Source organism: Arachis ipaensis, chromosome B05 (assembly GCF_000816755.2).
Source record: "Arachis ipaensis cultivar K30076 chromosome B05, Araip1.1, whole genome shotgun sequence".
In the NCBI taxonomy this organism is placed as follows: Eukaryota; Viridiplantae; Streptophyta; class Magnoliopsida; order Fabales; family Fabaceae; genus Arachis; species Arachis ipaensis.
In genome coordinates, this window is record NC_029789.2 from 23,580,082 (window position 1) to 23,607,270 (window position 27,189).

Consider the following 27,189-nt stretch of genomic DNA (forward strand, 5'->3'; position numbering starts at 1 on the left):
AAATAAATTTTAAAATATTACTTAATTAAGCATAACATTAAAAAAAACACATTACACATTAAAAAATAGATTAAATGATATACTTATATTTTTGACTGTTGGATTAAATAGGGTAGAAAATGAAAATGAAAGTGATCATAAACTTCCATTGTTTGAGAAAAAAAAATAAAATTTACAAATAGGATGGGGCTTGAAATTGAGAAGGAATTTGAGTATTTAAATTTTGTCTCATTGGATTTAGAAAAAAAAATTGGAAAGGAAAAAGAATTTTGTGCATTTAAATGGGGAGAAAAAATAAAATTTTGTAAATAATTGAAAAAACAAATTATGATTGAATTTTGGATTATTTTTTTAGAATTTATTTTTCATATAGAGAGTAACATTGTGTTTTTGCCTAATATTAACATTGGAATATTTTGCTGGTTCGTGGATGCAGCTCTCAACACACGGGAAGCGTGGTGAAACAGCGTCAGCAGCATCGTGGCAGCATCCCGCAACATCGTGGCAGCATGTTGCGTCAGGACTACAGCCAATTTTTGCAGGGATTCGCGCACGTTTTTGAGGAGTTACAAGTGTTCTTTTAATACAGGAAAGGCGTGTTGGAGGTGGTCTGCATGTAGAGGATACTTCCTTCCTTCGAAAACCAGCGATGCAGGCTGAAGCTCTTTAAATAGAGCCCAACTTCCCCCCTTTGATGCATCTGAGTTGAAGAAAATGAGTTTGAGAGAGAAGTCTAAAGTGAAGAAGAAGAGGGTTAGTAGTGTATTAGTGTGTTAATAGTGTGTTTAAAAAAAATGATTATACATAAAAAAAATTATCAGTTTGTATTAATAAAAAATAATATATAATACTTATGTAAAGTAGTATAGTTAATAAATAATTATTTGTTATAATCTTTATTCATTTAAACTAAAATGTATAATTAACGAATAAATATATTTTTGTTGTACCAGTCTAATAGGAATCTTATGGTTTATAAACTTGATTCGCCGGAGACATGGAATCCGATGGTAAAAGACGTCTTACGAGCAATGAGATTCTACCCCGTTTCGAGAATTGGGGTGATTGAAGGATTTTATCCTTTACTATCTGCTCTTGTAGAAAGGTGGAGGCCGGAGACTTACACCTACGTATTGCAGGTGGGTGAGGTTACCGTTACATTGGAGGACGTGGCTCATATATTTGGCTTACCGATTGATGGAGAAGTTGTAAGTGGTTGGACGGATAGCAATCATGATTTCTTGGTGAGCCAAAGCATCGCAACTTTTGGCAGCGAACCCGTTGTCAGTAGTTCCTCCAAATCTTATATAAAGTTGGCATGGGTTCACCGTATCAGAGACGCAGAGCCGTTGAACACTTTGGACTCTATTCATAGATATGTCAGATGCCAGATTTTCTATTTGATGGGTTCGACCCTATTCGCGGATAAGTCAATAGCATATGCTCACGCAAAGTATCTATCATTGCTCTACGATTTTCAGAGGATCCACACCTACAGTTGGGGGCAGCATGTCTCGCGCATCTTTACAAGACACTGTGTCATGCATCACAGTATGATACTAAGGAGATGGATAGCCCTCTTAATCTTTTGTTTGTTTGGGCATGGGAGTGAATGTCGTGTATTGCACCCGTTCCGATACAGTACCTTCCAGCGGATGACGTACCAGTTGCTCGGAGGTAACAGTTCGTATTTTAGTTGTGTATTCTATTGACAATGCATACTTGATCGACGACACAATTTTAAATTTTTTCAATACTATGTGTTGTAGGTGGAGTCATTCCGCACGATCCACAGCGTGATTATCGAAGACCACAACAACATTTAGGCGGGAAATAGACTACATGAACAGGGTTAATGTTTTTGCTTTGTGTGTGTTAATATCCAACATTAATATTAGGTTTCTAATTTTCTAATAATATGTTGCAATTTGTCTGGTGGTCGTACGAAGAATTGATCATACCCAACAAGCTATATGGACACCTTGACGTGTGACACCATTGCTCTGTTATTGTTGTTCGAGTGTATCAAATGGCACCATGTGAACTGAGTGATGCGTCCGTTTGGGTATGCAACTCGCCCCGGAGCTAGCAAAAGTCATTCTACCAGAAGAGCATTGCATCACTCTTTGCGGAGTGCAGCTTCATGACTGGAGAGTTTTACATGCAGGATGGATAGAGGAATGGGGCAACCATCGTAACACTTAGTTGCGGGATCTGCACCCCCTTCCAACTTGAGAATTTAGACCCATCGACTGGGTACCGTGATTGGTACATAGGTTTGTTCGGACATATGCTAAGATTGTCGGAGCAAGTTCCTTAGCATCCACCTCATCCACCAGCACAGCCACCACGACCAATCCAGCAACCACGGTGAGCCCAGCCGTCACAGCCGTAATAGTCAGCTCAGTAGGCACAGTCAACACAGTCGTCAGAGTCCAGCCAGCAGATTCATCTCACACAGCACATTTAGCCCGGACAGCAATGGGTTGACTTTCCATCGATCCCATAGCAGATTCCTGTTGATGGGGATGGAGATGATCATATATAGCAATAGATTGATATTGGTGTGGGCCGTTTTACAAATTTAAGTACTATCCCTTCATCACCAGAGTCTGGTCGACAGGGGTCTGCTTCTGGTCGCACTTCAAGGCGGGCGTCGTGTGATTCCCAACAAAGTGGTTTCATCGCTTCGCATATGGTATTCGATATTGCTCGTCTCAATCTACCACCTATTGGGCCGAGCACTTTTGAGTTGAACGTGAATGAGCATGAGGTTGTTGAGGAGTACAACCCCGGTGCATCTGCTCTAGCAGAGGCAGGTGGGTCGGCTACCTCGAATGTCGATGATTCAGTTCGGGGTGATTCATATAACTTACGAACGGAAAGGAATCCACCTGATAGGTTTACTCCGTCGCGGTTCGGTCAGAGCATGATAGGCAAGGGATTTAATTGGATGCTTGGAAAGAAATAATCATGGGTTTAGTAATTATATTAATGTAATTTTTAATTAATCATTCGTAAGTTTAGCTTATCGAACTTAAGTTAAGGTCGCAGAATTAAGTTAATGTAATTGTTAATTAACCTTTTGTAAGGCTATTGTATCAAATTTGAAATTATCATCTCAAAAACTGTCAACTGTAATAACTCACAAAAGTTAACATCTAACTTAATAATACAAACACAACGACACACATAGACATTAATTGATAAAAGTAACCTAAAAATACAAACACGACGAACCTCAAAAACAATAAATGATAAAATTAACCTAAACATACGACACAACGACCAACAAAGAGCTAGGAACCACCATCATCACCTACTCCAATCGGTCCAGCACGCTGAGGATATCGACTCCGACTATGACCTTGTCTATCATAGAGACGGCATATCTGAGGACCACGCATTTCTCGTGAATCCATTTCATTCAGGTATTGGGTCAATTTGTGACGACCTTTTGACGTTCGCCGCAAGGCAGGATTAATGACCAATGTCAGTCCTAAATAAGTAGGCTATGTCTCTGGATCGCCTAATGGTACAAACTCAAATTTGTAGACCTTACAAACCTCTGTCATCTTGTACACATCGTTCACATACAGCTGCCAATCAAGACGCTGGTTATCACAGCAAGCAATAACATGGCGACATGGTAGTCGTTCCACCTGAAAGTGCCCATAGTCACACGTCTGCCGTGCAAGATCAACTGCCAACACCTTTTCATTAGGCATTTCACACACCTTAAACACCTCGTTTCGTCTATCAAACCGGTGCACGGCACATTGCATATTTGCTTCTATCTGTTGTTGTGCAAATATAGAGAAAGTAAATCCAACACGGTTGTGATCGTGAGCCTTGGCACTCTTCCGCGTAAATAGCTCGTTTAACCGATAATATGTTACTCAGACAAGCGCCAACACAGGGAGGTTTCGAGCACCCTTTAACACTGAATTAATACACTCGACAAGGATTGTCATCATGTGTCCCTATCGATATCACTCGTCAAATGCCAATATCCTTTCTAAGTCCAATGGCATCGCACCACCAAGCATATGCCTCGTCTCGCTCTTGCAACCTCTTATAGTTGATGTTGTACTCCTCTATTGTCCTTAATACCTATGTTGACAACAAGTTTTTGCAAGTGTGGAACTTTGAATGCGTTTAAGAAGTTGTTACCATTGTTCCTAATACAAAACATCCACTATGTTCTTGGAGGTTGTCAATCACCTCTGGAACGATTTATTGTTGTCCGGATTGACTCATGTCGGTCTGAGATTATATACTCACACCGTCTCTTTTAACAACATGTCTTCGTAAATTATTGAGAAAAAGTGTCATGCATCAGCAGTCTTCCCCTCCATGAAGGCAAAAGCGATAGCCAAAATATTCTTGTTCTCATCTTGTACAACAGCAACCAAAAGCACACATTTGTATTTTTCGTAAAGGTGTGTACCGTCAACCTGAACTAGAGGCTTGCAATGCTTGAATGCTCTAATGCATGAATTGAAATTCTAAAATACGCGGTGAAGTATCTTGACACCGTCCGCCTCTTCACTCTCGTTGTACAGGGGTCGTGTTTCTATTTGGACAATTGAGGCAGGCATCTTCCGAACCATAACCGAGAACCACCATGGTAAAGCTTGGTAAGAATCTTTCCAATCACTGAAAACTTTGGCTATGGACTTCTACTTTGCCAACCAAGCCTTTCGGTAACTGATGGTGTAGTTGAACCTTGACTGAACTTCTGCAATTATAGATTACACCTTGATGGATGGGTCGAAGTCTCAACAAATGGCCTTATAGCCTCAGCAACTGTGTTCGAGTCCAACTTGGAATGATCCTGTGAAATCGTTCCCATAGTGCACGTGTGTCTACCATTATATCTGAGTATCTCCTAACAACTTTTTTTCCGTATCAAACTGGCTCGGATAAGATAGTCACATCCACACCTATACGTCTTGCATTTTGCATAGAACATCTGTAGCTTAGACTCATACAAATTGTAGTCGACTCTTCTAGAGTTAGTGTAACTTCTTGTTGCTGCGATGACTGACTTTTTAGAACTTTAATCCATTCCGACCCTGAACTCCCCGTCCTCAAGATCAGCAACACCTACAGAAAATAGAAATCGTCACTCATTGATCCATCCAAAATATAAATTAAGAAAAATGTATTATTCACTCATCGTACCTATGTTTGCATATTTGGAGAATTTCGATGCATGCATGGCATCAAGATCTAAGTTCTGCATAAAAGGTGGAACGTCCATCGGTTGACTAACTGTCGGAGGAACCACTACATTCTCCATTGCTGCATCACCTCCCACATCACCATCCTCATCTTCGTCGCCGGCTTCATAAGTAGCTTCGAAGTCCTCTTCGCTATCACTATTCATTCCTCCATACACTTCAACTCTATCATCCTCTATATCTAAATCATTTTGAATCCTATCTGCCTCTACATTTTCAAACTCAACATACAGCTCAATCTTTGGCTATCGCACCTGAGTCTGCTGGTGAATGTGGAACATATTCTGTATACTCAGTTCGTCAATGATCAGTATAATATCAAAGTGTATTAGACCATCAAAACTATAACGGAATTTTGGTACAGAATATTGCTCACTCTCCTCAACATATCATTCTCTATACTTTGATAAAGACCATTCTGAAGCTCCATGAACATGATGGTGCATGGGACCACAAACAAAAATGGATTCTCACACACACACTACAAGAAACATCGTTAAAATCGACGGCCAAATCGACGGCTAGGCCGTCGATAATATTAAAATTCGACGGTAAAATGGACGGTGAAGGTGGTCGCTATAAAGCTTGTCGATTTTTCAAACTTCTAATAAAATCGGCGGCTTGCTTAGCCGTCGATAATAATTTAATAAAATCGACATCTTTTCTGTCTGTAATATGGGTGTGAGAATTTTACATTCTTACTAAAATCGACAATGCTGCCGTCGATATTATTATTTAAAATCGACGTCTTCTTTGTCGATAACTGATTCAATAAAATCGACGATCTTGGGGTCGATATTTAACTCAATAAAATCAATAACGCCTTTGTCTATAACATGCTTAATAAAATTGACAAAGGCGCTGTCGATATTTGATTTAATAAAATCGACACATATGCCGTCGATTTAGTGTCTATTTTAACTTTTAAAAGCGATAACTTTACCGTCGATTTTAATAGTTATATGTTTTAATTTTTTTTTATTTGAAAAATAGTAAACAGTTAATATAAATGAACTTTTAAATATAAAAATAAAATTTATACAGAATATTAAATAACAAGACAAATAAAATTTTAAATATAAAAATAAAATTTATACTAAATATTAGATAATGAGTTTACAAACTTATCAAAATAATAAATAACCCTCTAATATAAAGACTCAAGACAAGATAAATAACTAAACTTAGACTTATATTCATTTAAATTGCAATCTACTAATAATACAAAATATTCAAAGTAAAGTAATTAAATAACCTACTCATACTCATCTAAATAATCATCTGAGTCATCAAAATCGTCAGAATCATCCTCCTTTTGAGAATTCTGTGGTTGTCCTGGTCGCTGCAGAATAGGTGGGAGTTTTCTACCTGGGGCTGGGGTTGGGACTGGGGTTGGGGCTGTGCTTTTCTGAGAGTTTGGAAAAGTAAAAGGAGGAGGTGGGGGAACACGTGATCCAGAACTACTAGGACCTATAGCTCTCACATACTCAGTCAAGCTGCTCAACTGATGACTAAATTGATCCATCTGTGAGTTACTGGTGTTGAGATCCTCACACAAGGATTCAACAGTCTGTTGCCACTCTCTTTTCTCTCTTTGGTAGTGATCTTCAAGCTCTCTATATTTAGCGGCATGTTGTTCAACTTCCCTATTGAGTATTGTGATTCGTTCTCTAAGATCCAAAACATCAATACTGGTGGTCGTGGTTGGCCCATCAACTCGAGGTCGCACTATGGAAGAGTCCCTTACCTCACCCATGCCATATACCCTACCTCTTCATTTTTCACCCACTGTTTCAATCCATATGCTTTCCTCAGAGACAGGCGGTGGATCAATTACACCAGCCTCTATAGCAGCATGCCGCTCTTGCTCAACCTGAAACATACGCTCTTGAAATATATCCTACAATAAAGAAAAATAATTGATAAACTACTATAAGTATCAATAATGCATAACAATTAGATAACAAAATAGTTACAATGAATAAAGGTAAGTTACCTTTGTCTTTCGAGAGTGTTCATCAACCCATTGAGTCCTATCCTCTTTGCGAGTATGAGTGTGCTTAAAAAACTCATCCATACGTGATGGTCTTCCAAGCGAATGATTCTACATAATGTAAACAAATTATCAACAAATATGAGTGTACAATTGATGATGTATTGTACTAAACCAACCATGTGAGTTCAGTTTTTCTTGTTTAGACACATTATTTAAGAAAAGATAAATAACTTTGTACTATATAATAAATAATAGGGGGAATCTAAACATAAGCAGAAAACGACATAGTGAAATTCTGAATCGAGACCGACCAATTTGGGTGCATGTTTTTGTAAAGGGCGAATCTAATGTTTAATATTAAATTGTTAATTCAAGACTCAAGAGAGAAACAACTGACACTTTTTATTTAATTTTGCATTGTTTAGATAACAATAAAAAGCAGTTAACTAATAATAAAAACTAAAAAGCATGGAATAGAATCATAGAGCATTTGTGTTGGGTGCCAACCAGGTCTGAAGTGGAGGGAGGGTGAAGCAAAAGTCAAGTAAGTCAACCATGAAAAAGAGCATGTTATCTTCATCCCTCACTAGAGCCACATAATAAAACTAATAATTCAGAAGATAACATGCCACATAATCACTACTCAACCATATGGTAGAGAATGAAAATAAAGATCCTCATAAACTATAGCCAACTTGGAAAGAGATTCTCACATAACCAAATTATCAACAAAATTATGAATGAAATAAATAAGGTAAACAAACACATTAGAATTGCTGTAAGTTTTTTCTTACTTGTTTGGTCTTAAGAAATTTTCAGAATAGCAAATATCATAGTAAAGATTGTCTTTAAGTAAAAAATAGGGTTCTATAAGCAACTTACCAAGTGTAACCTCGCTTCTAGAAAGGTGGTGCCTCCTGCAGTGTGAAGGGAAGTACCTCGAGTCGATTTCCTGGCAGCTGTATTTTTCACCTGTAATTGTCTATAGGCATCAGTGTCCCAACGTCTCATCAATTCACCAAGAACTTCTGGTGGGATCCAATATGGACGGGCACCTTTTTTGCGAATGGCATGAAGCATACCTCGCAAGCGCTTGGCAGCCCTAAACCTCCAGCTTGATAGATATCATCCTCTTCCGTATCAATAATGTCAAAGCATTTCTATTTTAAAAAAAATTACAAATAAAATTTAGCCTCTGAACAGATACAAATTTATTTTGCTGTAATTTACAATGTTATATTAGCAAGAGTGAATACACTCTGTAATTTGGCCGTCCAATGCAAAGAAAAATGAGTTTGACCTACTCCATGCTGTCCCCACTCCTTTTAAATCCATTCCTTTAAACAAAATTTTAATAAGATAGGCCTACACCTTTTCTTAGTTCTTACTAGTTACCAATCATATCCTGAACTCTAATTATTAATCATACCATGCATATCTTCAATAAAAATCACATCTAACTTCTATTCACAACTTATGGAGAAAAGAAGGCATAGAAATCTGCATAAAATCTTTCGGGTTATATATAAAGAATTAAAGATGAAAAATCGTTACTCAATGGAGATATATGAAGCAATTTTATGAAATTAGCACTTTTTGCTTTCTCAGCAAAACAAAACAATATAAAGTCTGAACTTCACACAACCCCAATGAGCTTGTTAGCTTTTTCTTTTTTTCTTCTGCCAAAATGATGTCAATGTATCCATAATTGGTTAATGGAAAACAATCACAGATCTGAGACACAACAAAAATATACTACAACATATATATACAAAATACCATTGAATTATATATACAAACAAGGTGTACTACATAAACAAGGTCTAATGGGAAAGAAACTAATAAGGAAGTTGCTTCTTCTTGGAAGTTGAACAGATTGGTCTGTTTCTAAATGCAGTTGTTCAACCAATTAGGACTACAATTTATTGTTTGGTAGGTTTTGCTTTGTCCACATATATATGAAGCTACCATTGCTTGGCCACATTAGATTGCTTAATTAAACTAAGAGCATGCTTATGTTATACAGAAGTAATCAAATTTGTATGTTATCACTATTAATAAGTTATATAGAAACAGTTAAGGATGGAATATTCCCATAACCAAAGTAGATGCAATGAACAATGAACAATGAACAATGTAAAGCTAAGGAGACAGTATATAGATTAAAGCCATACTGCATAAGGTAGATGCAAGAAGCCAAAGTAGATGCAAGAAGGTAGTATAATATACTATGATATATAATATTGTAAAATACGTAAAATAAGGTAGATAAAATTTACCCTCCACTCAGTCCACCATATTTTTCGAGTATCATCATCTGCCTCATCAAAACTCAGCCAAGGCTTGTTGTAGTTTTCTTTAAAAACCTGAGAAATACGCTTCAATCCAGGCTTAGGTGGGTGCCAACTACATCAAAAACAAAAAAATGATAAAGACATATTACTTAGTAAAAATGAGACATGTTATTCATAAAATTTAAAGCAAATAACAAACCATTTGGCACCATCATATCTAAGCTTGGGATCACTTGTGCTGGAGTGACCAGTGGCAGTGGATGTTCCTTGACCCTGAGCATCTTGGGTACTATTAGATGTGGTTTGTCTTTCCCCACAAGATCCTGCTCGACTGGGAGCCCCAATAGCTGGATCACTCTGCACACCATGTGAGGCAGTGTTGGAAGGTTCATTGGCTTGTTGAGTGCATGATCTTGGCACACCCGGAGTAGGCATCATGTGAATCTGAGGCTCCTGACAGGAGGGGGTAGTAGTAGCAATAGGTGGCAGTCTCCCATTGGTCGGAGCAGTCGTGTCGGATGATGACCCAATGAGAGAGTATGGATCTGCATGCAAGTCAAGGGGGTGACCGGTAGAAAGCCTAGGCCTCCCCTTTCGTCTTCGGCCACGGCCACGGCCACGGCCACGACCACGACGGCGACCGCGATCTCCGTCTCCATCAACCATATTTATTCCAGCTTTTCAAATTTTTTTTATGTGGGGGCTGCTTCTCAATACTGTATTAAAAGGTAAAACAGAAAATTAAAGAAAAGCATTAGATGCTAGATGAACTTGTATATGCAGAAAAGAAAAGGCTCAATCAGATGCAGAAAAGAAAAGGATAAAAGAATGTGGACATTTATGTTCAGATACAGGGATGCAGCTAAACAGTTAAAAGAGTTTGGCAAGTTAATACTCATACAAAAATATTTAGAAATAGTGTTTCATCAGTGCATCTATTTAGGTATGCAACAAAATAAGAAAACCATCGTACAAGATGGCTACTATAGTCTTTCCTTAACAGAAATATATTTCACCAGTTGGAATTTAGAGTATGAATATAAGATTATACAAAAAAGAAACAGTGGCACGGAGAGCGCACCAAACATACTAGCACAGTGTTCAAATGAATTCTTCTAGACTCTAGATTGAATACATATAGTCACATTTGAAATGAATTAACAGCATGTTAGCTCTTGACTGAAAACCGTATCATAGTTCCAACTTTACTAAAAAGAAACAGAGGCACGGAGAGTGCACCAAACATACTAGCATAGTGTTCAAATGAATTCTTCTGGACTCTAGATTGAATACATATAGTCACATTTGAAATGAATTAACAGCATGTTAGCTCTTGACTGAAAACCGTATCATAGTTCCAACTTTGATAACATGTCTCTTGTGAGATTTGCTTGCATACACATCTTGCTCATGTTTCTACAAGAAACGACACAGTACATACATAGACCACATTAGTTCTAGTAATTATGAACACAATCAGATTTAATGGATAGCAACCACTAAACATTCTTGGCAGATACTCACAGTTTTGTACACGAATTCTTCCCTAATGTCTTTCTCGATTACAATCGCAGAAGAAAATCCAAGCACAACAACATGAATGGACTCTTGTGAAAGCTTAACAACCTTCCCCTCTGAAAGCAACAGTTATCAAATGAACCCCCTATAAATTATTAGTGGTTAGAAAATTAAAACTGCTCCTATCACATGTTGTCATATAATCCTGAACCCTATAAATTTAATAAGATTTCTGGCTATGAAGCATTTTCCTTGCGAAAACAAGTACCAAATTGCAAACAAGTTCATTCATCGATTCCATCATTCATAAAACAAAACCTAAAAGGAGGAGTTGACTTAACCTAAAAGCATATCAGGCTTTGGAGAAAAAAGCAACAAATCCACGCTAAGCGGAACACCGAAATAAGGAATAACACCAGTAAAGAGTTCAGTAACAGTCAGAAATGATACCTGCTTCTTGTGAGCTTGATTAAGAGAGAGCGGAGAAGGACCAAGGTAGGAGGAGCGACGGCGGCAACAGAGAAAATGAGCACCGACGGCGCGGCAGCAGCGGAGCGACAGGCGGCGCGAGCAAGAGGAGCGAAGTGGGGAGCGATAACGACACGGCAACAATAGAGCGTGACGGCGGCGCAACCGTGACGCCGGCAGTGGAGAATGAGGGTTGGTGAATTTGGGGTAAAATGAGGGTTGATGAGGAATTTGGGATAAAATTGTGTTTCTGAACTTGGAGGCGGGAAGTGGGCGTGGGGTGATGTTTTCAGCAATAAAAATCGACAGTGGTGTTGTCTATTTTAATTTGAAAAAAAGCAACGACTTTCTCGTCTATTTTATACATTAAATCTACACCATTTATTCGATTTTAGAAAGCAATCTGGACCGTTCAAATTTATCAACGGAAATGTTGTCGATATTTTAAATATTAAAATAGGCGCTATTTTCGTCGATTTTAAAATAAAAGTATTTCCAACCCCTGGTTCATCGATAATATGATGATAGTAAAAAAGGTTTAATGCAGCGTAAAAAAAATCGACGACAAAGCCGTCGATTTTATTATTTTATTTTTAAATTTCTTTTTTTAAAATTATCGACAGCAAACCGTCGAAAAAAATCGATGGCAGAGATAGCCGTCGATTTTTTGCGTCGAAAAATACGTATTTTCTTGTAGTGACAAAGCTTACTCCTTCATGAGTATTCCGTATAATCCCACCATTGTGATACGCTACCAGGTTTGCAATACCCTCCATCACACCAGAAACACACTCAAACAACTCTTCTTTTTATAATAAAATGGTACCAAACTTTGCCTTATATAGGGAGAGCACTCAACACGCAGATCACGTATTGCATCGCCATCAAATAAGAGAGCGACACGTCGTCAACACGCCTCCCACGTGCTGAGTCAGCACTCCCCCACGTGTTGAAGCTGCCATCTGACATGTCCACCAATCTGTCAATACACCAAAAGCACCCATTTCCATTAAAAACACCAATAAGCTTTTCATATTATAAAAAATTAGCTTCATTTTTCTACCAAATCGATAAGAAGATAATAAAGAAATAGAGTAATAAAATATAGAAGTACAACTAATTACATCTTATTTATTTGGATTTATTTTGATTGAGTCTTTGTTACAACGTTACAATAACAATATTACAATGTTTTTTCATGGATTTAATGAATTATACAAGTGGTAGCATTTTATTTATCTTTCTTTAAAATAATATAGTATATCCTTATTGATACTAGTATCATTTTATCCAATACAAATTTTAATTTTAAATCAGTTTAGTTACTATAGAAGTAAAAAATGATACCTAAAATTGATTTTATTAGAGTTGCTCTTAGTATTTTCTTTAAAAAAAATATAATGTTAAATACGATTTATTTTCTCTATTTTTTATATCATTTTGTTGGAAATTTATAAATCTATTATTATAGTTTTTCCATGACTTATTAAGTATTTTTTTTCAAGAATCTATAAATTCATCATAAAATTTTTACAAAAACATACATGATACTTTCTTTAAAAAAAATTATAAATTCATCACAAGATTTTCACTAATAAACGACTACAAAATACCCAACTATTTTAAATTTGAATCCTCTAAATTTTGAATTTTCACTTGAGAGAGTAAAGTGTGAACTTTCACTTTTAAATAGTTTCTCTCTCATATTTTTTCTTGATCCAACCTATGAAATAAATGATAAAAGATCACACTTTATCTTCTAAAGTGAAATTTAAAATTTAGAGAATCTAAATCCTACTATTTTAGCCTTTTGATGAAATAAATTCAAAAGGAACAGAGGTCTGCTACTTTTTCCCTTTGTTTACATTAAGTGATCCCCATTTTTCTTTTTTCTAATTCGAGTATTTTTTTTTTCTTTTCATCTGTATGGAACAGGTGAACGAGAATAACTAGAGAAAGATATCAAATATGAGGTCCAATTAAATTCCCAACATGACAATCATCTTCTTAAATGGAGCTTTCTTCAGTAGAAAAAGTATTTTCTGGTCCTTGATGGACCAGGTAATAAAGTGAATTAATGAAAAAATGGGGGGGTCACAAATAGGTAAAAGTAGCGGTTGGGGATGAATTTCAAAAAAAAAAAAAGGAAAAAGGGAGGGAGGAGATGAGAATCCATTATTAAATGAAAGTTCCAAGCTCCATTAATAGGTAGGTGTAAGTTGTGTTGGGGTCACTGTGAAGCTTCGTTTGGACCACGTGGACGGAGACGGTGCTTCAAGGCGGAAGAGAACGCTTGACTGAATGGCGCGGAAGCATAGATCGAGATCTGGCTAACTTGAGGTTTACCATAAGGGAAGGTAATGGACCCCACGGGACAACTAGATTTGCAGGTACGTTGTGTCGATGTTACTGAGTTATTTACCTTTCGATAATGCCAGGGGAGGTTGTTGAGGTATGCTCCAGAAATGGGTTTCGATTGGGGGCCCGTGCCTCCATCGTGTCTCCAACAGTTATAAGTTTTTTATGTTTAGAGGTTGTCGTTTAGAGCGGCACACGGACGAATTTGAATTGTTACTTATTAAAATGTTTGTCGAAATTGGGGTTGGTCGATATACTTGAATAGATTTTAGTTAGATCTGGCTTATGTGCAGGATTATTTTAGGGGGTGTGGGATATAGTTGCGTGTTTGTAGTTATGATTGATAATGCCAATTTTCACTCAGTGCGATATTTGAACTGTGACAGGCGAATGGATTTGTGGAGCGAAGCTACAGTTTTTATTTAATTTTGACCGAGTCCGTACACCGCATGTTGTGTTTTACTCATTTTATGAATTTTCTGTGGACCGGTTTTTGTTGATGTGGCCCACCGCTTGTTGTCACCGATGCCGTATGTTGTTTGTTGCAGGATGCGGGGGATGGGATGATCGGCGAAACCGTGCTGGTAAAGGAAGCAGAAGCGATGAATTTGTCCGCCGCAGATACAGACATAGATGTAAAAGCATCAGTGAGGATTGTTGACGGAATAGTATTGTTTGCGCAACTAAATTTTCAGCCCTCACAGCGAAGGACATCCTAACGACTGAGTTCATAAACTTGCAGGCAGCTTATGACTGCTACAACGAATACGGTCGCATAAAGGGATTCTCGGTGAGGTGGTCAAAGGTGGGTCGCAGAACAAAGCAGGGGGCGGAGTGTGAAATCATTTGGCAGATATTCGTGTGCTCAACAGAAGGAGAGCGAGATGGGAAACACATGCAGCGGGGAGAGAGGAAGATAGATCATCGACTGATCACACGATGCGGGTGTGAAGCTTGAATTAAGGTGCACGTTGATGATACCAGTGGGCGATGGTTTGTTGAACAATTTTGTGATAACCATAATCATCCCATGCTGGATGCGAAGTTTAGGGGTCTGATGCAGTCATACAGAACAGTCAAGGAAGGTGATTTGCGCTAAATCAATTCGATGAGGAAAGTTGGGTTGCGAGTGCCGACGATATTCCGAGCCTTTGCTAATCAGTAAGGGGGATTCGAGATTGTTGGGTTCGAGATAAAGGACATCTATAATGCAATAGAGAAGCAAAGGCGGGCAGGCGCGACAGATGCTTAGGCCGCGTTGAAGTTCTTGGCAACTTTAAGGACTACCGATTGTGGAATATTCTGGAAGTACTCTCTGGATGGTGAGAAAAGGCTGGAAAATTTCTTCTGGTGTGATGGTACTAGTCGTTATGACTACAGTGTGTTCGGGGATGTCCTGGGGTTTGACGCAAGGTACGATCATAACAAATACAAGTGCCCATTGGTAATATTCTCAGAGGTGGACCATCATATGAGTACGGTTGTGTTTGGTTGCGCCATCTTGAGCAACGAGAGTGAAGAAATCTATGTGTGATTATTGCGGTTATTTCTTGAGGCAATGAAAGGAAAACAACCAAAATCTGTCATGACAGACGGGGATCTTGCCATGAAGAGTGTGGTTAGTACAGTTTTCCCAGTGCACATCACAGGTTGTGTAGCTGACACTTGTTAAGGAATGCCACTGCTAGAGTTGGACGGCCCGTTTTTCTTCGAAAATTTTGTCTATGCTTGATGAGCGATCTAGAGGTTGATAAATTTGAGAGAATATGGATGGATAGCGTGGCAAAGTTCGGGTTAGAGAACCACCCGTGGATAGCTGATATGTATGCAAGGAAGCATTCATGGTCCAATGCGCACATCCGGGGAAAATTCTTCGTAGGATTGAAGACAACGTCGAGGTGCAAGGCTTTGAATATGCAGATTGGGAAATTTATACACAATGGGTACAATCTGAGGGAGTTTGTGGAGTACTTCCAACACTACCTGGAATTCATGTGAAGAAGAAAATTGGTGGCAAACTACAGGTCTGCATACGGTGAACCTGTAGTAAAAACAAAACTCGAAGCCATTTAGCAGTTCACAGCGATGGTTTAAACAAGAGAGGTTTTCGAACTGTTTCGGGAGGTGCTGATGCTAGCCAGCAATGTGAGAGTTGTGTCCACCAAGAGGACGAGCACTTGCGTTTCATTCGAGGTTACAATGTACTGCAAGCAGAGATCATGGGACGTGTCATGGGCTGAGGAAGACGACGAATTCAGCTGTTCATTCCCAGGTAGTAAGTAGGTCCACGTGGTCCTGAGCGCAAGCAGCTCCAGTACGTAGGTTGACGGTTCATTTCCAAGTAGCAGCGACGAGAACGACTCGCAATCCAGGTTGCGATCCCCACGACGAAACAGCCTCTTTTAAGGGTTCATAGAGTCGCCGAATATGTAGGCAATCACCTGGGCCGCCTCTAGTGGGAAACCCATCTGACAAGTTAACTTGAAGCCGGCATGTATGTACTACGAAATAAAAAAGGTTAGGGTCCAGGGTTAAGTCTGGTACAGATTGAGTACGATTTAACGCAGAACTATCCGGGCAAATGGGCCTTACCAACGGAAAGATCACTGCTATAGAGGATGCATTGCTTTGGCTATTCTGTTGTCTTGGGTTCCTGCACATTCTCGATGGTGTTTTCATGTCGTCGGGGACTTCCCCTATTCTAAGGAACTTAGACGGAATTGCCGATCCGGATCTGATGATGTTAGACCCGCTTCAGAAGGTGGAACCAATCATGCCCTGTCAAAAAAGGGTTTGGATAGCGTCATAAGACAATAGAAAAATAAGGTCGTAACAACAGTAGTAGTTGACGTTCTGTGCCAGACAAGAGTAAAGCATCTCGGTTTCACTTACTTGTCCTATGTTCCCGAAGGTGGTGGGGCTGGCATAGGTCATGCTATAGGACGGGACATGTGTTGCCGCTACGTTCTTGGTCTGGGGAGTCAACTGTGATGCCATGCAAAGATCCTGGTGGAGCATCAACCCAAACATGATGGTCCTGTCGTTCCAGTACCCAGCAAAACTAGGTAGGAACTTGGAACCAGATCTCGCCACCAGCTCTTACTGTTCATTCCTCGTCGGGGCCCTCAATTAGGTTGACGACGTTGCATTCTGCAGATGTGCTCTGTTCTCTGCTCCTTTGAGCGTTGCTTTCTGGCTTGGCAGCAGTAACCTGGAACCCCGCAACGACGGTCTTCGGCCCCGAAAGTATATTTTTGTAAGTAATAATTAGTTATAACTAAGAAAATATAATATTAAATTATAAAACTATCTAAAATTAATATTTATTTTACAAATTAAACATAACATATAAAAATTGACAAATTTTTAAGTATTTTTATTAAAAATAACATACCACAACATATGTTAAAACTCTTTTTAAATACTCTCAATAATCTTATTTTTATTATTATTTTAGGTGCCTTAAATGGATGACTAAGGTACTGTGGTCCCATGTAAACGTAAATTCAAATACAAAGCAAGTTCTGCGGCGGATGAATTAAGAAGGTATGTCAGACCAGAAATTGAAGCCTTTAATTGGTCTAAACGTGCTTTTTCTCTCCATACGGGTTTGCCACACACACCCTAAGGGGTTACGGTTTGGGTTTTCGGGCTCAGGATTCCAGTATCAAGGCTCAGGGCTCACCGTTGTGCTTCCGTATGGTTCCTGCTCAACGTTTCAGGGAATACGGACTAGTGTTTACCGAAGCATGGATTACGGATTCGTGTCAATGTTCCGGGGTTGACGGGTTAGTGCGCTTCAGTTCTCAGGTAGAGTGAACCCTCAGCAAGTGTTTAGGTTTTAGTTTCTCCGTGTTTGGTCTTCACAGGTGACAGTTGGGGTATAGCCTTAACAGTGCATGTTTCTTGGTTAATGTCTTTGAGGTATGGTGTCAAAGATATGCTTTATTGGGTGTGGATGGATTACAATTTACAAATGGGAGTTTACCTAAATAACATAAAAGATGAAGGTTGACGGTAGCAGGGATTACAATTTCGAAATTTAGGGTATCCGACTGGATAGCTTACTGGGTTTAATTACGCACTTTTAAAGCAATATGAGACAATTGAAATGATAACGAAAGTAACAATAAATTTTGAATATGATACTTGGGTAGTGGCAAGGATTCAGGTTTGTCCCACCTGATCCACCTTATTCAAGTTCGTCCCACTTGATACCTGTGTAGTTGCAGCAGTAGTGGATTAATCGACTACGCTCTAGGTTGAGATTTTAAGCACCCACATGGGTAGTAGCGGTGGTAGTTGTTCTTCCGCTCACTCTGGATTAGGTGGGTAATAGGAAGGAGGTTGTAACTCAAACCCACTTAGTAGTTCTCCCACTCGCTCGGGGTTTATGCCTTAGAATGGTTCGGCTTTCCGGTTGCATGATTTCGTTTTGAGTGTTTAGGTTTCATGATTCGTATTAAACATTTCGAGGGTTTAGGGTTCCAGGTTCATTCGTTTAGGCTAAGCGCTGTTTCTTTTAGTTTCTTCGTGTCGGGTCTTTGTGGCTTACCGCTACGAGTATGGTAATTACAGTTCAGGTTTCATGTTCAGGAATTCCAACAGTTTTGGTTTTAACAGTACGACTTAGTGCATGTCGGTATATCAGAGTTTATAAATGGGAGATTACATAAATAATTAAAAATATATGTTCTCAGCCTTAGCGTTGTATCTTTTAGTTTCTGGTTTTTAGCCTTCATGGATTACGCTTAAGGTTATGGTGACTATAGTTTGGGTTTTCAGGTTTAACGGTCCCGATGTTAGTGTGTGAGGGTGGATTACAGTTTATTGAAGACTTTAAGTATATTTAATTTTATTAATATTTCGAAATTATTAACAATTTATTTTGATAATATCATCCATTTCTATTATACACTAATTTTTTCCATTATCATTCTTTTTACTTATACAAGTACTACTGTCTCACCTTCACTATTATGTTGCCTTCTATTATTCTCAACCTCTGTTTATTCGTCTGATAACTTCGACCGCAATCGGTTACCACCATACCATTATCGCAGCCCTAATGTTTTGTTTATCATTTTAATATATAACCTTCCATTGTTCGCTAATTTTGAGAAAAAAAATTCTTTTAAACTGGCCAACTTTTATTCTTTAAGTTGGCTTACTTTCCATAAAATTGCTGTTTAACTTGGGGGAACAGTTTTTTTATATAGTAATTGACAATTGTACACGACAATTTATTTTAATAATAAGTCTCTCTCGTTAAGGATAATATTGAAACATAAATTTCGATACAAAGAAGCTCTTTGTATTGACACTATATCTAAAATAGATTCTCGTTCTCTATGTTTACTTTTCAACACATTCATTCCAAAATTTGTAGTAATCTTTGAGTCCTCAACAACAAACTTTCAATTTTCTAATCGTCTACTATCAAGTAGTAACTTAGCAAAGTGATACGGGATATACTGTGTAAAAAAAAACTAACAATTAATTCCATAAAAAAATTAAAGTAACCAATAAGTATGAAACTATCACTATACAAACTTACAAATTGATCAGCCTTGACATCATACTTAGTCAATGTCTTGCAATGATGTAGAACAATATAGCTGTTTATTTCAATGATAACAAATAAAAAAATGTCATCAAACTAAAAATGACAACAATCAAAGATGTAAGATGATGTTATACAAAATATTCTGAAATGCAAAGCAATTCTTCTACCTAATACATTTTGATTATAACAAACTTAACTACCAATTAGTTTATACCGAGAGTGACAAAATTAAAACATATGTAACACTAGTATAATATTAAATCAGAAAAAATTTAACATACCCTCTTTTTTTGTTGTTGATCTATTCTGGACAGTACTTTCTTTTGAATTGTTTTTGACAATTTTTTGCACACCAGGACTACAAGTGCAATTAATAAAAAAAAGGTAAAAAAACTTAAAAATAATGAAAAAAGCCAGACATCCGAAGAAGCAAATAACAAAATAATATACAATGAATTATAGACAAATTTGAAAATAAATATGATAATTAAAATATAACATGTACAAAATTAACAATAATTAAAAAAATTGTAAATTCTAACCTTTTCATATTCCCATGTATCACATTATCTTCTATAAGCAACATCCTCCAATGCATCAAAGTAGTTTAACCCTAACTTATCTTGAATAACTTTTAACAAATATATCCCAATAATATCTTTAACATAATGACATTCATAAAAATGCACATAGATTGGATCATTTTGCTTATTCACAGGAGGCATAAAAAATATTCCACTTGTGACATACATTAAGTATATCCACACCATGCTTTTGAAGTTATAGAAAGCAAATAACTTTTCTACCTCATGTGAAGGTATCCAGATTTTTCTTTATCGGATTTTCATTTTAAGCTTGATACAATTGTCACGGTGATCAATTAGCACAATTTCATCTTCCACATCGGCACTATATTTAGAAATTATTATATCTAAAATCAACACATCACCTTAAAAAAAAAAGAGAGACTTATCATAGATATTTAATTTATTATGATAGATTTTATTATTTGGGTTATATGTAATTTATCTGTTTTTACATAGTTACTAAAAAAAAGGCACAAAGCATATATTAATTTAAATGTGTACCCGTCCTTTGTATGCAGTAAATTTTATTCTGAATTCTTTATCACTTGGTCAATGTTTCACTCAGTATGTTTACAATACATATAACAAAAAATCATTAATAGTAGACACAAATAATGTAATATCTATCTTTTGTGATCACTTCTACATGCAACAACACTCATGGTGAGAGAACAATGTTTAAAAAATTTCTTTATTTTCTTTGCAAACAGATAGAAAGAAAGGAATAAGGGTAACTTTTTATTAATTTAACTTTTTAATAACAAAAATGTGATAATAATAGTAACAACATAAATGACTTATTTCAAAAATCAGGATTCCACCTTGTCACAAAGTATGTTTGGACTCCACATATTCACACTCAAAACATCAACTTATGAACTCAATCTTTTCAAAACCCAAAACTTCACTTAATCAAATTAATGAAAGAAAAGCTACCAAAAGAGAAAAGACATGCAAAAGAAGAAAAAGTGAATAAAAGATTGTGTGTTGGGAGTGCAACTATTAGGGAAAAACCTCACCTTGTTGTTCGATTTTCTAATGATTTAGAGCATGCTCGAGTCCGTTGATAATGGCACGAAGTTTGTAGTCTCAATCTATCAACAGGGCAAGAAAAAGGGTTGTTTGCAAAGAAGTTGCCCGGGACATTGCTGTCAGACGAATCGGAGGCGCCGGCATGCACTGTAGTCGATGACGGCTTCGTATGTGCTAGGAGGTTATGGGGTTTGACTCTGGAAAAATTGGGTGTTAGAATTTTTTGGTTGAGTAAGGTGAGACATCACAGAGAGATGACGAAAGGTCATTAGATTAGCTTTTGTTTCCTTTTTTCTTTTGCCCCGGGGGGGAGGGGGGAGGCGTTGGCTTTTGGTTTTTTATATGTGCCTTTTGAATATTTTTTAAAATATACAAAAATAAAAGGAATGTGATGGGTTCTAATTTAAATATATGAATTATTTTTCACTTACAAAGTGAATTTTTTTAAATTTTATTAAATTAGGATCACATTTAAAAAATCAAAATGCCCTTTTTTTCAAAGATTATTTTATCAATAAATTGAATTTTATGAGAATAAAAATCATAATTTACTCTAAAGAAAACATATAGTTATAATAATGGTATAAAACTTTCGAATTAAAAAAAGCAAATTGAATCAAAATTGTCATTAGCTATTGATTCATTGATATGGATGCGTATGTAGGAAATATGATCAGACATGATAGAGGCGAAAGACATTAATACAGACATTCATTTTATTGTGGATCATAGTTGGCACTGACTAGGATCAAGACATATGTAATTAAATCAATACCATACTATTATATTGATATATTATTACTCTTGATATAGGGAATAATTTTTTATATTTATTCTTTAATGGATCTTCTAATATTCTAACGTATAAAAAAGTGGATTAAATGTATGTATTATTTTTCACTTACAAAATAAAATGTTATATTTTATTAAATTAAGATCATATTTGGAAAGTTAAAATACCCCTTTTTTTAAAGGTTGTTTTATTAAAAAATTAAAGTTTGTGAGAATCAAAATTATAATTTACTATGGACCATACCAAAAATATTAAACTACTGGAGCATTGAATTTTGTCACTGTATTATTTGAGTCATATATTGTTTATGTTTTTGCACAAGTACTACAAATTATATGTACCTACTCAATTACAAATGCTTGGAATCAATCACAAAAAAAAATGCTAGTAATTGATAGCATCAATTATGTTTGGATTTTTTATTGTACAAAGTTACACCCATTGAATGGCATAAAAAAAGAGAAAGACGGTGAAATGAATCACTTTTCAAACAATGTAATATAGACACCATCATAGTGTCAGATATAGAAACCACTATAATGAGTGATTTTGATTCAAACAATGTAATATAGGCACCATCATAGTGTCAGATATAGAAACCACTATAATGAGTGATTTTGACTCTAGCACACTGTTTTACAAAAACCAACACAATAAATAATTCTATTTATACCAATTGCCCTTCCAACCATTCCATTCACCCATAACCTGATAAAAAGTAGCTGAGTTTTCAATCCTTGGTAACTTTGTTGAAGGATAACAACGGTTGCCTGCATGAAGTTAACATATTTTCTAATCAGGTACAAACAATCAAATGGGAAACAACATAAGTACTCTAGTTTATATATGTTTTTATTTTGTTTTCATTCATGTAATATATATTCTTTCATGTTAAATCCAGCAACCACAATGATTTTTTTAAATCTATTGATAGTATGAGAAAAAATCACATAACATAGAGCGAAGTAAATGTGCCCAAGCATGCAACTGTGTTTCCTTTGATTAAAATAAACAGTAAGATCTCAAACTAATCTTTAATTCTATAAAACATCTAGAAAATTTGGATAATACAAAATTTTTCAATTTATATCTTTCTTTTATCTCAAATACTTGTATTTTGAAGTTCATAATAAAATATACCTTTAGATTAATGTTTATTTCTTTTTCGTCCATAATACTTATAGCACATGATATATAAATAATTCTGTTATCTAACATTTATATTATATTTTTCAGATGATTTAAAAGAATTATGTGAAAAAAGATTAGAAAAAAAACTCAGCTCTGATAGAAAAAATTAAAACAAAAAACCCACCAGAAACGAGTCTGGTGGTTCTGATGTCCTTGGACGTCCCCTGGTCCGTGACCTAAGAAAAATTAAAAGAGAGACACGCTGGGAGTTTTCTTCGCATACACTAACTGAAATTACTTGTGGCCTTCAATTTCGAAACCATGACACCCTTACTCCTTCGTCGTTTTGCATCCAACCACCAACACGTCTCCCGGAAGACTCCCGGACGAAGTTTTTTCAATCCAAACACAACCACCAAGACAAGCCAGGTAATCTGTTCCGATTCCCTTACTCCGCTTTGATTTAGTCCGTCTCTTAATTTCTTCATGGAGTCCCGCTATCGGACTGTGTGAAACTAATATCATCAACCACCAACTTCGTCGGTACATGCTGTATGTTTTTTCCTGCAAAAAAAAAAGGACCCTTGCATCATGACTCTTGTTACATGGACCTTTTGTTTTGACCGTAGGGAAAACCCTAATAAGTCTTATTGGTGACACTCCTTCCTTGGGGTGCACTATTTGTGGAACAATTACCTTGCATCCACTATCTTGCGTTTGCTACCTTCTCTGCATGTTTCACTTAACTGCAATCTTGATGGTTATTTATCATTCCTTATTCCCATGACGAGCTTGACCGTTTGCTTTACTTCGCGATTCTTGTGTAGACCCACTGAGTTGCAATCGCAGAAAAAATGACTCAGTCCAGAACCTCTTAATTTCTGCTTCAAAGCTTCTGCGCATGTTTTCTGTTGTTCGCTCCATTTTTTCCCTTCTCAGATGAAACCTTAAATCCTAATGATGTTTTCGGTTCGTTCAATTTGTTTCGCGTGCTGTGCAAATATTTGTCTATTTGAAAATCCAATAACAAAGCTCCACTATTGTGTGTTGTTGTTTGTCATACTATTTCACCTCAACTACATTACCACCTTCAAGGTTGTTATTTGTTCTGTATTAGGTGAACATGTCTTCTTCCAGGAACAAGGGCAAGCGACCTGCAACAGACGCTCAACGAAACCAGCAACACCTGCGACTGCATTTTCTGAAGCCAATCATAAGGCCCGCCTGCTTCAAACTAGTAAGGCACCTCCCCTGACCCGTACATCACAAGACACCCAATGTTATTACTTACTGAATGATCAATGTGTTGACCATACTTGCCTGTTCTTTCGCGGGCCCTCCCAATCGGTCCAGACGAAATCCCGAACAAGACTCCCTACATAAATCTGGTGGTTCCTGATGGAAGGGATATCAGCTTTCGGTGCTTCTGGAAAGAACAGCAAAATGGCAGCATCACATTGACCCGAGGTTGGCCAGAGTTCTACCGGACGTACCAAATAAATCTAGACTCCATGCTTCTTTTCAAACACAAGGGCAAGTCTGACTTCCAGGTACATATCTTCGACTTCGGTGGCTGCAAAAACACATACCAACCCCAACCGTCCGAGGAACCGCCGTACGAAAAGAAAGGTACTTACCAGCGTGCCCACTGTATCAATAATCCTTCCTCAGAAAAGGCGAAAGAGATAGCTGAAAAACACAAGACCAAATGGCCCTTCTTTATCATGGACCTCACTAGCCGTGTCTTGTCCTCCCACCTGTTGGTAAGGCAACTTAAATGCAACCTGTTCTTTAAATACGACTATCCCAGCATTTGTTTACCTGCACCAATTAGTTTTCTTGTACGTGTCTTCATCAGTAGTTTATCTCTTTTAATGATGTGTTGCTATGCTACAATCAGTCAAATGTCCCTCATCTGAGCCATTTCATTGGTCAGAGGCACACACTCATCCTTGCACATGGTCACATTGAGGTGGAGGCCACCTACACCAAATTTAGTGGGAGACGTGACGGTAGCTTCGGAGTCATCTCCGGAGGATGGTCATACTTTGCTACCCTGTGCAAATTCGATCCTGGAGGTGTAGGGATCTTCGAGGTCATCTCAACTGAGACAGTCATAGTACTGTAGGTCCAATGGTGCAACAAAGCTGGGAGCTCTTGATTTTTGCTATCCTCATCTTATTAATCAGACTTGTATTTTGTGGATTATGTTGGTGTAACANCTATTACTATTAACCACCTGTCGCAGGGGTGTTGTTTGGGTACAATGTTCATGGCTGCTGCTATGCCCTAAATCGCGTCCCACCTTAGTCACTCAAACTGAATTCCATCTACAACCTTCTTCTTACATTACACTAACTAGTACTATTTTACTTCAGTAGGTTTCTCCGTTATTAATCCTCTGCATTCTATGCCTTCAAACTTTCGTGTAATTACACAAACTTAAAAGGGACAAATTGGTGAAATTGATATTTTTCATACACCAACTCCCACATTAACGTTAATCTTGAAAAAAGTTACGGTTGAACATAACAACATTTGCATCTCCATCAAGCTTTTCCAAATACATGTCCATGTAGAAGTGCTACTTGACTAGTTCTGTACAGGAGGGTTGGGGTAACATTATTAAAATATGAAGTTGTATCGGCCTTTTTTTTTCGCCAGTGGTCCAGGCCCATTACAAGGACCCGAACATAAACCAACAAGTACCCGATTCCCAACCAATACAACACCCTCCTCCATGCGGGTGTTGTATATTCCTTTCCACCTCCATTACCGCTGGCGCTTATTTCACCACCGTCTTACGAACTTCTTCTTAGCAACACCATTTCGCGTGATGGCAGCATCATCATGTCGATGTGTCTTGGAAACGGTTGTCTTGTCTACTAACTCCCATCGCCGACCCATTTTCCGCATCCTTTCAGTATCTGCAACGCTCACTACGTGTCGTCGCCGCTGTTGAAGACCGTCAAACACCTTCGCCATTCAATCATCCATCCTCGAACCCTCATGGCGGCAACGCATTTCGTTGCTGAGCATATGGAGCTCTCCCTAAGTGGTCGCCGTTGCGCCGAAGACTCGCCAAATCTAGTCTCCATTTCATCGGTGCCCTGAGAAAGACGACCATTAGAACGTCGGCGATAATTACGGGTGCTTTTTGGGGTCTGGGTTTCGTTTTGCACATTTTTTTGGGGGGATGAGGGTAGCCCATGTTCCAGAGATCATAATGAACAAAAAAAGGTAGCTTATTTCATCCAAAAAACTAACAAATCGGGTCTTATAACTCAAATCGAACCAAACCAAGCTAAACCGATTTGCAAATTGATCAAACTTTGGGTAAAATACATAATTTTCAACAATTGCCGTACGGAATTCATCCTGGCCATTGAATTGACATCTTCCTACCTGGTCCATCAAGGTCTTGGTTATACTTTTTCCACCAAAGACATTCCCTTAAATTCAACTCATGCAAACTCATGCAAAACTAGGTGAAACTGTAACATCTGCCTTAAATTTATCACAACCCAAATTCCCATACGAAAAATTAAAAAATGCACATTGTTTAACTGTAATTCTATATGTCTAATAAATATTATTATTTTAAATTGTTTAATTAATAATAATTTATAAAAATTTATTTACACAAAATATAGTTTTTTTTACCAAAGATACAGAGATTCAAATTCACGACATTTTAGATGAGTATGTGGAGATTATGTCATTTGAGTTATAACTCGTTTACACACAAAATATATAGTTTGTATTTATATTTGTTAAAATTTGTATACATAAATATAATTTATACAATTATATTATATATACACTAAAATCAATCATCAAAATCAATTACTGATATAAAGTATACGTTGAAATACAAAATACATACTGAATTAAGTGAACACGAATAAAATATTAAAGTAGCATTAGATTACATAAGGTATATGAAATGACAAAGGGACTATGGGACGACAATGATGAATGTAATATTGTCATTTAATTTATTTATTCCTACTTTTTATTTTATTTTTAAATATTTCCTTCGTTGTTGATATATTAAGCGTCAAGCGTGTCTTGCTTATTCATGAAGTTTATAACAAACAAAGTTGCTAAGCCAGGTTGATCAATTATAGTTATCATCTCCATAAAATAAAAAAATAAAATAAATTAAAATAAAAATTTCTCCGTTTGTTCTTGAGTCCC

The 27,189-nt window shown here is 37.1% G+C and overlaps 3 protein-coding genes and 2 long non-coding RNA genes across 5 annotated transcripts; 1 reads left to right on the forward strand and 4 right to left on the reverse strand.

The window, feature by feature from the left end:
• On the reverse strand, positions 6,324-7,346 carry LOC110271843 (disheveled-associated activator of morphogenesis 1-like). The gene is made up of 2 exons (XM_021123388.1): positions 7,243-7,346; positions 6,324-7,146 (listed from the first exon to the last, which is right to left on the reverse strand). The coding sequence occupies exon 2, from the start codon at positions 7,000-7,002 to the stop codon at positions 6,502-6,504; it is 501 nt and encodes a 166-aa protein (XP_020979047.1). The 5' UTR covers positions 7,003-7,146; positions 7,243-7,346; the 3' UTR covers positions 6,324-6,501.
• Positions 8,150-10,202, reverse strand: LOC107641780. Its single transcript, XM_021123675.1, has 3 exons — positions 9,736-10,202; positions 9,522-9,648; positions 8,150-8,402 (listed from the first exon to the last, which is right to left on the reverse strand). Exons 1-3 carry the CDS (start codon positions 10,200-10,202, stop codon positions 8,253-8,255), a joined length of 744 nt encoding a protein of 247 aa, XP_020979334.1. The 3' UTR covers positions 8,150-8,252.
• On the reverse strand, positions 10,837-12,491 carry LOC110271955. Its single transcript, XM_021123676.1, has 4 exons — positions 12,393-12,491; positions 11,396-11,840; positions 11,061-11,170; positions 10,837-10,952 (listed from the first exon to the last, which is right to left on the reverse strand). The coding sequence occupies exons 1-4, from the start codon at positions 12,489-12,491 to the stop codon at positions 10,863-10,865; spliced, it is 744 nt and encodes a 247-aa protein (XP_020979335.1). The 3' UTR covers positions 10,837-10,862.
• Positions 19,250-21,365, reverse strand: LOC110271844. Its single transcript, XR_002362647.1, has 3 exons — positions 19,989-21,365; positions 19,728-19,804; positions 19,250-19,498 (listed from the first exon to the last, which is right to left on the reverse strand). It is a non-coding gene; the product is annotated as an uncharacterized LOC110271844 (long non-coding RNA).
• LOC110262776 lies at positions 22,424-23,149 on the forward strand. Its single transcript, XR_002347765.1, has 3 exons — positions 22,424-22,658; positions 22,793-22,872; positions 23,095-23,149. It is a non-coding gene; the product is annotated as an uncharacterized LOC110262776 (long non-coding RNA).

What these genes read in the sequence shown, in the direction of transcription:
- LOC110271843 (XM_021123388.1), bottom strand. Translation starts at nt 7,002, where the DNA reads ATGGGTGAGGTAAGGGACTCTTCCATAGTGCGACCTCGAGTTGATGGG.
- LOC107641780 (XM_021123675.1), bottom strand. Translation starts at nt 10,202, where the DNA reads ATGGTTGATGGAGACGGAGATCGCGGTCGCCGTCGTGGTCGTGGCCGT. An exon ending in AGATATGATGGTGCCAAATG is followed by an intron (nt 9,649 to 9,735) that starts GTTTGTTATTTG and finishes TTTTTGATGTAG; the next exon opens with TTGGCACCCACCTAAGCCTG. An exon ending in TATGGTGGACTGAGTGGAGG is followed by an intron (nt 8,403 to 9,521) that starts GTAAATTTTATC and finishes TTTTTAAAATAG; the next exon opens with AAATGCTTTGACATTATTGA.
- LOC110271955 (XM_021123676.1), bottom strand. Translation starts at nt 12,491, where the DNA reads ATGTCAGATGGCAGCTTCAACACGTGGGGGAGTGCTGACTCAGCACGT. An exon ending in AAAGCCTGATATGCTTTTAG is followed by an intron (nt 11,171 to 11,395) that starts GTTAAGTCAACT and finishes TGTTGCTTTCAG; the next exon opens with AGGGGAAGGTTGTTAAGCTT. An exon ending in AAGAATTCGTGTACAAAACT is followed by an intron (nt 10,953 to 11,060) that starts GTGAGTATCTGC and finishes CGTTTCTTGTAG; the next exon opens with AAACATGAGCAAGATGTGTA.